General features: G+C 36.4%; 2 protein-coding genes across 2 annotated transcripts; one reads left to right on the forward strand and one right to left on the reverse strand.

Moving 5' to 3' along the window:
• Positions 1–118: 118 nt before the first annotated feature.
• On the reverse strand, positions 119–4,288 carry LOC102626451 (probable methyltransferase PMT15). Its single transcript, XM_006490953.4, has 6 exons — positions 3,450–4,288; positions 2,116–2,326; positions 1,718–2,015; positions 1,021–1,413; positions 659–736; positions 119–556 (listed from the first exon to the last, which is right to left on the reverse strand). Exons 1-6 carry the CDS (start codon positions 4,131–4,133, stop codon positions 310–312), a joined length of 1,911 nt encoding a protein of 636 aa, XP_006491016.2. The 5' UTR covers positions 4,134–4,288; the 3' UTR covers positions 119–309.
• A 3,440-nt stretch (positions 4,289–7,728) lies between these two features.
• On the forward strand, positions 7,729–10,100 carry LOC102626151 (F-box protein PP2-A13). Its single transcript, XM_006490952.4, is given in 4 exon segments — positions 7,729–8,267; positions 8,270–8,499; positions 8,818–8,936; positions 9,532–10,100. Coding segments are annotated over 4 exon segments (888 nt in total). The 5' UTR covers positions 7,729–8,164; the 3' UTR covers positions 9,968–10,100.
• Positions 10,101–11,658: the final 1,558 nt, after the last annotated feature.

An 11,658-nucleotide genomic window follows, 5' to 3' on the forward strand; every position in this document is an offset into this window, starting at 1 on the left:
AAGGGGGTATGCTTATTATCGAACCCCGTCGTTTTATTTTTTTTCTATATCAAATCGTAGGTATTGCATTGGTTCATAAGAATAAGCACAAAATTACTAAAAGATACCAAGAAAAGGGTTATGTTGATAAAAAGGATGTTGATGGATTCATTGCACAACATCAAAAAATGACTGGAAATAGAAACAAAAATCATTATGATTTGCTTGTTCCTGAAGATATTTTAGGAGGGAAACAAATGCCTTGATGGATGTAAATACAAAAATCTTGAAAAATAAATAAATAAAATAAATTTTGGAAGAAGAGCATTTTTATCGAGCTGTATGTGTTCCTTGATTTTGATCGGGGGCTGGTGCGGTCCAATATTTTTTATTTGCAAAAAGAATCTTCTCTCTCTGATGGGGTCCATTTTCATGGTCTGCAATTCTTCCTTCCCATTCCATGCCATCTGTGATACTCTTAATCTTCACCAATATATCTACATCGTCCCGGATAATTACACTACCTTCTGGCCGTAAGATCCTATCCATTTCTAACAAGACATCTTCCATTTCACATCTGTGATATGAATTCAATTCGATCGCAATCAGTTTATCATATTTATTCATTATATGCTTACCCGGCTAAACATGACACATGAGCACATGCTAATAGAATTACCTGTCCTTATAAAGACTGAAAATTGAATCAGCATGGATGAGATCATAAGTTCTCGGATAAGTAGACATGGCCTCGCACCTACAAGGAGAAAATATTTAGCAACAACTTCCATTAATGAAATTTTAGGTTTAAGGCGGTTTTCGTGATGTAATAAGGAGGAAAAAAAATAGATTAATCGATCAATAAAGATTATGGAATTATGCGAAAGAGTTACAGCTAAGATGGAGATTTAGCCAAAACAGGCCTGGTTTGGAGGTTTCTGAAGAAAAAAACCAAACAAGACAAAAGGTAGTAGTGGGTCGTTTATCGGCTGCTAAGTGCTAATCAAGGAATATGAACGAAGTGGAGAGATAAAGACATACCAATTCTGATAGGTTCCAATCAAACCACGTTCGTAGATAACTCCAAGGGTGTTGATTTTGGCTTCAACTGGGACAGTGTTCATGACCCACAATGGATCATCAACGAGAGCTGCTGCAAAGCCTCCCAAATAAGCATTCATATCAAGCAAGTTGCGGTATCTCCCAGGTTGTGCTAGTTGATAGTCCACGGATTTGTAATATGTCACTCTTTTCTTCCATAGGGCTGTGTCTTCTCTAAACATCTCTGCTGTAACTCCATCCACTGCTCCCCTATTAACCCTGGGAGGGATTGCATTCAACCTCTCTGGCCACTTGGTCAATTGCCCCCCGGCGATTTCCTTTATATTGGACACCTCAGGCAGTGGGGTCAAGCAAGTCTCCATCTTAGTATACCTACATTCCAAAAAATAATAAAATCAATTAAAGCCAAAATAAAAACAGATACTTCGACAAAGCATCTGCCATCTGGTTGCTTTATAATCCATTTGGTTTTAGAATCATTTCTAAAGCTTTCCTTGGCAAATAGGGACAATTTTGCTTTTGCTTTTGTCATCTAATTCAACATCCCAGTGTAAATTAATCCTTCACAAAAAGTTTTATAATAAAGGAGATCGAAAATTATTCGAAACTCCATCAAAAGGATAGGATTTTCTCACACAAGAAAAAATAATTAAAATTGGAAGAAAAAAAAAATTACCACGCCATGTCAGGATCTTGTGCCTTGCAAAAGCGAGGCTTTTTGAAGACTCTTCGGTTAGCTATACAATGTACATGATTAGTGGGTTTCTGCCAAATAGCGAGATCTTTCTTTTGAATTAACTTTTTCCAGCATAGGCTCCTTGCTATGGTCTCTATCCCATTTTGTTCTGATTTTAAGTCTTCAGTTGTTCTATTCCAGCCTTTCCAGTGGCTCTCCCAGTTCACTGGTGGCCCAGACAGAATCCAATACCCACCAGGGCGTAAAACTCGATCAACTTCAATTAAATATAGACCATCTGCTCCACATGAAATTAAACCATAACTTAAATTTTACGAACACTTTAAAAGTGAAAGAAACATTGAAATTGCAATGGACCAGTTAGTTAATTAGACTACCATATTGGCCCCAAGGAATGAGACAACGAGAGCAATGTGCCATGTCAAAAGCTCTTGAAGGATAAGGAAGCCTGATCGAAGCCATGACTCCAATCAATGCTGGAACTCCTCGCTCTAAAGCAAATTGTACCTGAGCTTCATGAGTGTCTCTTGGTGCAAATGATACTGCCAGAATATTTCTTGACATAAGGTAAGCTCCCCAGCTAGCAACCTGAAAATTTTAACATCATATCCAGTGAAAATAAAGTATCTGCTTAATATAAAACTATTGTCTCTCTTTTCTCCATACGTCTATATGCTTAGTATAAAGCATGTCACTGAAGAATGCTCTCTTATTTTATTTTTTATTTTTAAAAAATTGCACTGAATTAATGAACCATAAGAAAATATCAAAAATAACAACCATAGGGGTAATTATGAAGGCATTAATCTTAAAAAAGTTTAAAGTAGTTACAGAAAATGTTAATTAAGTAATAATGAAGTTTTGTTTATCAGCATTGTCTATGTCTACGTTAGCATTATTAACAGCATTCTTTAACTGCAATCCCAAGTTTCCTTAAGTAGATATCAATTACAAAGTGCATTGCCCTAGACATTTTAGATAATTAAGGTGACCAAACACCTTTTCTGCGGTTGGAAGATAGATAGATATTATATCATTTCTTGGTGAACCACTTTACTTGAGGGCCAAGAATTTATTAAATTTTGCTAAAACTAAAAGAGTAAAGATGAATTAGGATGGGGGCAAAGCCTACAACTCATCATAAGATCTGCACTTCTTAGCTGTGATTTAAGATTAGGTTTGGTGCACTGCAACATGTGAGCTGGACTACTCTAAATAAACGCGGAAATAATTACAGTAGAAGGAGTAATAAATACCCGTAAATGGTAAGAAAATAACCAAGTAAATATGAATTCACTATTCTATTTCCATTCAAATCTTCAATAATGATATCCCATCCATAACCTCCCTATAAAAAAGGAATCATTTAATCGTAAAATATATTTTTCCCATTCAACCTAATTTTCATTATTTTACAAGGATATTATTGACCGCACGCCATTCTTTTTCAATTATAATTTTTTTTTTAAAAAAAGAAAAATAACCTAAAAACCCATCCTGCTCCGCCGGCCGGCCAACTCAGCCACAGCCAGTGCACACATTCAGTTTAAGTTTATAACCAAGTCAAATAGATACAGACCAATGATTCCGGTTCACGCAAACGAACCGGACGGTCGACGCTCAAAGTAAAACAAATTAAATGTAAGAGAAAACAAGTTTGATTAAATATGAGAAATTGGTCATATATTTGTTGTAAATTTGTAGGACGTACCCCACAGCCAGTATCAATGGCGGTCCTTATAGAGCCATCTTTGAGATTAATCAACTTGCCAATATCGTCAATGTACGCGTCAGCGCCGCGTGGGAACATCGTGCCGCCACCTGGAAAACTGAACCGGTCACCCTGGAACCGGACCCAATTCTGGTTCTTCTTCTCTACTGTCAACTCCTTATGCGGCACATTAGCGTACCACGCAAACTGCCTGCTCTCCGGCCACCTAAACGGCACCGTGTAACCGTGCGGCGCCGGCACGCGACACTTGAGCAACTCGGTTTTCTCAGGGCAGTGCCTCTCCCTGTATATCAACCTGTCCCTGTCGAATTTCAATGACCGGTGAGTGTCCTCGCAGGGGACGTTCTCGACGTATTTGGGGTCGCAGGGAGGGATGTAGGTGACACGCGCCAAAGTGGGAGGGGGGTCAGGAGCCTGGTGGTGGGCTGAGAAGTCGAGGTTGAGGTTTGTTGAGGCCTTGGCCGATGTGCTGCTGCATGGGACAAAAGTGAGTATAGAAGAAGGTGACGTGGCAGCGCGGATGGCCCCCGGCGAGTGCTGCCACATGCCCGCGAGGTAAAAGATTGTGCAGAGAATTGTAACGAGGGTTATTGAATAAAGATTTGCATGCTTTGTTTTGAATGTTATGTAAGATAGTCTCGTTGAACCAGCCGTATTAGCCATTGAAATTGAAACCAAAATAAAAATAAAAAAAAATAAAAAAAAAATTAAGAGAGACCGATGAATTATGAATGAAAATGAGAGTCTCCGTATTGCTTTTATGCGAGAGTCTCTGTAGTCAAGGAAGACGGGTTAACGTAAGGGTGACGGGTGAACTCCTCAAGGTTTTGTTTGGTACGCGGACTGGTGATATCGAGTGAGGGTGACGCGCTGGTGAAAGATGAAACTGGCCCAACGAGAGAGCGTGTTTGCATTTATGGAACGTGGGCGCGCGCGCGGGTATATTATTAATAAGGCAAGTGAATAAAGAGGCAGATTCTCTGTTCTTCGTCTCCACTCGCCATTCTTTGTTTTGTGTATTTAACAAAAATTGTATTTTTGCATGCAATTAAGGAATATCAATCTAAGATGTTCTCTGGTTATGGTATTCGAAATAATAATTCTAATAAAATGCGAATTGAACTTATTTATTTAATTTTCGTGGATAGAACGTTACGTTCAAAATAATAAACAAAACATATATTATTGGAATTGTTTCATTTGACCAGTAGTAAGGGAAAGAGGGACGTGGGAGATATTGGACATGCATCATGCATGGCACATCACAATGCACATCATATGCTGTATGCTTATACAAAATCAAAAGACGTGGGGCACTTAACTCAAAACTTTATAGAATCACATGGTGTGTTTTCTATAAAATTAAAAATGTCCTTAATAAAGATCTTTATACTATGAACTTTTGAGTTCAATATGGCATTACTAATAGCACTCGCTATCTTTGGTTTCACTTTCACAAGTAGAGTAGGTAAGTTTTTTTTTTTTTTTTTTTTCTGGACCTAATTGAATCATTTAATATATTCTGAAACGGTTTCAATATCTCCGAAATTAGAATTTTAAATTGCCGTAAATTCTGATGAACCTCGAAACTATTTACTTGAAAGAAAGAAAAAGAAACTCCTCGAGGAGAGTGTCTTACACTCTCTTGATAGAGCGCGTGTGAGTAAGTAATGTCCCGTCAGCAATAGGAAGGTCCAGTCATGTCCGAGAGAAGCATATCCGCAGCTGTTGGATCAAAATTCAAGATAACAACTCAAACTGTGATCAGAACTCAACTGTCTGTAATTTCGTTTCGATTATTTTCGTTGACAACCAGAATCGAACTTTTCTTGCATATGGGTTTTAGTTGCTCTTCATTCGTCCTAGGCGTAGTTGCTACTTGCTTTGCCTGGGTCTCGTATTTAGGTGGGAACCGGTGAAGTTTGACTTTTAATCTTTAATGTTTATTTTATTGGAGAAGTAAGCGCTCGACCAGATTAAAATAAGAAGAGAGGCACATGCAAATGCAATTGCAATTGAGTTTATGAATTAAATATTTAGTGTATAACATGCTGTACACGTTACATATATTATATATACATATGCGCTAATGAATCCATCTTCATTCATGGTGGCACTAACTACGTTTAACGTCTTTAAGTAGATAAATTTGCATGTATGATATTCAATTTTCCTCAGTACTAAGCTCTTTCTCTAACTCAATGACAGCTTGCGCGTCCGCATTGTGCGAGATGCATTGTACGCACCCACTCCTATCTTTCTCTAATTATTATGCGCATGCACGGCGGCTAATGGTGATTGGTAAGGGGCTTGAATGGAACTCCTCTACTACAACAAGTAATGAATCAAGCAAAGATCTTTAGAAACTCATGTGACTTTTTTTTTTGGGGGAAAATGTGCTTTCCTAAAGCTATATACATTATACCTTTCTTTAACTATAGTTTTTCATTAATTTGTGTTTGGTGAAGCAATTGAGTAGTTTGGAATTTCAATTTCATTGAACAGCTATATATATGCATGTGGACCCATCTTTGTGGAAACGGGGCCTTAAACCTATCCGCTTTTTATCAACCATAAAATTGGTGAAATTTTGACTTTACCCATGCATTAACATATCAAGCAAGGAAATGCTCCAATTTGGAAAATTTTGGAACATGATTTGATTTTATATATATATAGGTTCTTTCAACCATAACTCTGATCGTATCACATGCACCTATATATATATATATACAGCCAAGTTGGACACAAACGTTTCTTCATTTTTATTTTTATAACACTAATAAAACATTTTATGTAACATTTAGTTTGCTGTAAGACTAATTTCTGTCGGATATATGATTGCGATTGATGGTGAGAACAGAGATATACCCAGAGTACAGACACACGCGCCATAGTTAATTTTTTTTCCTGCAAAATATTTATTATTCGGCCGTCGTAGGGCATTCAAAATGCATGAGTGAATTTATTTTTATTGTACTTTTTTTTTTTTTGGTTTCGAAGCCCAGCAAGCCCATAGAACGTTTGTTGGATTGACTCTTTGAAACAAATGTTGGTGTACTTTGAAAATATCGAGGTTAATTCAGTATTACGCCAGCACACGAGTGCTGATTACGAGAATGCCTAGTTTGCCTAACGGCTGATACAGAATTATTTGAATAAAAATGCGAGTCATGATAATTGGTCCCCTTCATTCATCTCACCGGCCACATTTCTCAATGAAAGCCATTAATTTTTTTTTTAAAAACAATCCATATCTCTTAATATACCTCGCGTCATGCCCAATAAACCCTTAAATCACAGTTAAGCTTGTTTAAACGTCTATAGAAGCCTCGTATCTACTGAAGAATGAAAAAAAAAAAAAAATAGTGTGCTTCTAATTTGTTCATGTTATTGGTAGGTAAAAACGCAGCGGTTTCTTACATGATGAGCTTAAAGAAAAGAGGAGAGAGGAGATTCTGCTAACTCAGCGCCACGTGGAGAACATTTTATTTATTTTATGTTTTGTTGTTTTAACACGCGGAGCTCGGGTCCACCAAAACTTGTCCTTACTGGGGACTGGGCCGCAGAATCATCAATCAACTGAAATACTGGATCTATCAGAATCGGGTTTCTCTTGCATTTTCAGTCATTAATCAATTGAAAAAGGCAACTCAGTTTGGGTTGCATCTAATTGTTTATTGTGCGATTTGGTTCAAACGCAAAGTTGGGTTAGGTTGGGACACGTGGTGGTTGGAAAATTGAGGAAAAACGACACCACACTTTCGTTTAGCGAAAGCAAAAGCGCAAGCAAATCAAACTTTGGACTGGGACTGACAAGAGCTTAATCAACTATTAATTTATTTGGAAGGGACATCAATTATTTTGTCGATGAACATGACCATCACCACTACCAAGTGGGCATATATATCGTTTAAGAATGGCCTATCCTACAATATTCTCTTTTAGTTTCTTAGTAAAATTGTCAATGGTTTTGAATAATTGATCACATCAGGACGAGACAAACGTGAACGTATTGTATTTTTGTAATGCACAAATCAGTTTGGGTTCAGAATACATAAAATCATCATACATGACATGACGGCACGGAATTCAATGGAATTTGGACACCCAGCTTTTGTGACGCTGTCTTAATCTCTTTCGGTTAATTGTATTATGATTATTATATATGAAATAGAAGTCGTAATGAAATATATAAGAGACAGATCGGATGAGGAGGGCAAATACCTGGATTACACAACAGAGACAGTTGACTAACTAACCGATCTACGGCGTAACGGGGATTGCGACATTATCCGTTTACTTAATCCATCATTCAATTTAATTCAATCATAAGTTTTCTCACTTATGGCGCGTTCGAAAGAAACAGAAGCAACCACGTAGCGCGTGCATCCACGTTCTCTAAACCTAGGACAAGAAGGTGTTTTTTTTTTTTTCCTTAATATTGCTGTTGTTGTAATGGATAAGATTATAGTTCCAGCGTCACACCTGATCCTGATTCGGCAGACACCTCCACTAATGTAGTCGTAATGTCCCGTCGGACTTAAATCTCTTTTCTCTGACTTAAAGTTGTCCGAGTCTACGTGTCTGCTTATTCAATCCAAGTTGGGTCGATTAATGAGTAAGAAGACTCAACAACAAACCCCATTCATTGAAAAATCAGATTTTGGGATCTGTCTGGGTTGAGAGGTTTAATGGGAGCTAATGTGTCTGGTATTGTAGCGGACAGCAATGGAGATGAATTGTCTTCATTGAGGCCGAGATTGAGCGACATGCCAGAGAGCTGCGTGGCATTGGTTTGATGCATTTGGACCCACCTGAGATCTGCAAACTGGCTCGCTTGAATCGGGCTTTTCGGGGAGCTTCTTCAGCTGATTTTATATGGGAATCCAAATTGCCTTCCAATTATCAGTTCATTGTTGACAAAGTTTTGGGTAGAAGTAGTAAAACAAATATGGTTGATTATTTGAGTAAGAAACATCTTTATGCCAGGCTTTGTAGTCCCAGTCCCTTTGATGGTGGCAATAAGGTTTGTTTATTTCCATTTATTTTCTTTGTTTTTCGACATTATAAAAAATCTGTGATTGGGTTTCCGTACAGAAATGTTTTGATGCATCCGTCAAACCATAATCGTTTGATCCTCGATAATCTTCAAACTTGGTTGCTGTTTTTGATAATAATACATCTTGGTCAGATCATGACAAGTTTTCTCCGAAATTTGGGAAATTTTATATTTTTCATTCACAATCTCTAGCAAGTGTATGTTATCTTTTTGCAAAGAACCTTTGAATTGGTGCAGATGTTTACTGTGTATAGGGGGATTCAAAATGATTTTGGTTATGTACAGGAGATGTGGCTGGATAAAAATACTGGTGGCCTCTGTGTGTCTATTTCTTCCAAGGCTTTAGCCATCACCGGGATTGATGATCGGAGATACTGGACTCACATTTCAACTGAGGAATCTAGGTGAGATTGTTATAATAGCTATGTAATTCTGCACTGTGTTGCCCCCGGAGCTGTTTGAAATTAGTAGTGGTCAATTGCTTCGCTGGTGCTTTTAATATCATTCGTGGTCATTTTGCAATGTATTGACACTGAATTATCCATTGGAATTTAGCATTTTGTCGCTCTACGTTTCCTCTACTATCAGATTGTGTCTCAATTTCGTGTGCAGTGTACAGACTCCATTTGGCCTTTCATAATATTTGCGGAGTTGATTCTTTTTCTGCTATATCTTTCAGTTATGGAGTGCTCAGAAATTGGTTTTTCAGCAACATTCAATCTGATTGATGCTTTTAAGCTGAGTTCACACATTCATATTTTGATGTGCGTTTACTCACTGCTAGTAATTAGATTACAATGATACAGTTGGCCACCTGCTAAGTTTACACCATTTTTCTTATTTCTAGGAACTTTGATTTATTCACATTCATTCAAATATTTTGTCCAAACGAAACATAGATTTATTGCGTTGTTTATGCTTTATAGTGGTCTCCTTTTCTCCCACTGCCTGATGAATGAAGCAATTTGTTTGGGACCTGTCCCTTTCTTTGCATGTTAGGTTCCAATCAGTGGCGTATCTTCAACAAATCTGGTGGTTTGAGGTAGACGGAGAGTTTGAGTTTCAATTTCCTGTTGGGACATATAGCCTCTTCTTCAGACTACAGCTTGGGAAGCCTTCAAAGAGGCTTGGTCGTCGGGTTTGCAAGTTTGAGCATGTCCATGGCTGGGACATAAAACCCGTTCGTTTCCTACTAACAACATCTGATGGACAGCACGCCGTATCTCAATGTTTTCTAGAGAATCCTGGTCACTGGGTTCATTACCGTGTGGCAGATTTTGTTGTTGAGGATCCTAGTGAATCGACAAAGATTAAATTTTCATTGACTCAAATCGATTGCACTCACACAAAAGGAGGTCTTTGTGTGGACAGTGTTTTGATATGTCCCAGTAGTTTTGAAAAGAGTTTGTTAGGTCATTCCTGTAAACGATGTTAAGGTTTGGTTTGTTAGGGAGTTAGTGTTATGGTTGTAGAAATATACGTGTTTTTGAAAGTCTTGTAAATCCTGCTTTCTGCTCTGGTGATTTGTTTTTCTCCTGGTGTAAATGAAATTGCTTCTTGATAGTTAACTAGTGTGTTCTCAGAATATGCAAATTGTTTTACATTTCGGCTATCTGTTTACATCTCTGGCAATCCTAGTTATCCCATGCTCAAGTAAAACAGGAAAATTATACCAAGACCCCTCTTCAGAAAACGAACAATGGAGATCATTATTTTAGACGTCCATATAACTTCACAGTTAAATGTTTCTGGCATTCAATCCTTAAATTTTTGTGATGGTAGTCAAGAATCTTCACCCAATTTTAGTAGGTACCAGTTTTGATTTGCGTGGTAAAGGCCAGCCAAATTTAAATGATAATGGTGAAACTATTTGCACTCTAAAATCTATTTCGAAAAATATTTTCTCTATTCGTTTAATTTAAAAAATAAATTTTACCCATCATACTATTACAAATGTCAAAACAGTCTTTCATCAAAACTATCCCATTAATAAGTAATTATTTTCCTGTTAAACCCATAAAGTTTCATCATTCTAGAATCATTTTTGTTTACCAAAGTCATAAATACATTTTGATTTAGTTTAAGTGACAATTGAAAGGAAGTTTTAATCACAATCACAACTTTTGCTTTGTTATTCTTTATATGGGTGATGCCTACACAATTTATTAGTCTTGTTAACTTTCTTTCTTTATCTTTTTAAAAGATGAGGATTTGAAATAAAGTTTTTGCTGAATCAAAAGTTATTAGGTAAGAAAAATAAAAATTTTAAAAAAATCTTAATTATTAATTCAACAATCAATAAAAATTCAAGTGAAAATTGAATTATTATCCTTCTTTAAAACATAATTTTGTCTTGATTTGAATTTAAATTAATTTGTTGTAACACCAACAATAATAACGACAATAATAATAATGTTAAAAATAATTAAAATAATAAAATTTAATAACAATATTATTAATATAATAATAATGACACAATAAATAACAATAATAATAGTAGTAATAATAATATCTTTTTCTTAATTAAGATAAACAAAATTTATTAATAGAAAGGGAGTCATATGTCTTTTTTAAAAATATTAGGGAGTTTTATATTTCTTTTCCCAAACGTCAAAAGTTAACCGTCATTTTTCATGTATTTTATTGTAAATATACAATATTATCTCTTTTTTGTTAAAATAAACGAAATAATTAGTGACAAATGGATTTAAGGCAAACACTACCTTACAATCAATGTATAGTACATCCCTCACATAAATAGTGAGTGAGTCCCACTCATACACTGTTCATAAGTGAGGAATGTACCATACATTGGTTGTAAGGTAGTGGGATCCTTAGATTTAAATATTTTTTTTTAAATATTAAAAAAATTTAATGTCCCTTTCCCAAAAATTGAAAGCTACCAGTCCTTTTCCCATGTCAAAAGTAAAATTTAAAGTGTAAATGGATTCACCCAAAATTATAACCGCCTTGAGATGTGAGGCCATGTTCCATTCTATCATGTGATTCGGGTTTTCTCTGCTGGGACCCAAGTCCGAAGGTGGTGGGCTGCGTATAAGCCAGCTAATTTTTTTTTGGATTTGCATCTTACGTTTCGTTCTTATCCCCCGTTTAGGCGTTTAGTCT

This window comes from Citrus sinensis, chromosome 3, assembly GCF_022201045.2.
Source record: "Citrus sinensis cultivar Valencia sweet orange chromosome 3, DVS_A1.0, whole genome shotgun sequence".
In the NCBI taxonomy this organism is placed as follows: domain Eukaryota; kingdom Viridiplantae; phylum Streptophyta; class Magnoliopsida; order Sapindales; family Rutaceae; genus Citrus; species Citrus sinensis.

Bases quoted from the DNA above. Each gene is read 5' to 3' on its own strand.
- LOC102626451 (XM_006490953.4), bottom strand. From the start codon at position 4,133: ATGGCTAATACGGCTGGTTCAACGAGACTATCTTACATAACATTCAAA. The intron at 2,327-3,449 runs GTACGTCCTACA...TAAAATTTTCAG, and splicing joins CCATTGATACTGGCTGTGGG to GTTGCTAGCTGGGGAGCTTA. The intron at 2,016-2,115 runs GTAGTCTAATTA...CATGTGGAGCAG, and splicing joins CATTCCTTGGGGCCAATATG to ATGGTCTATATTTAATTGAA.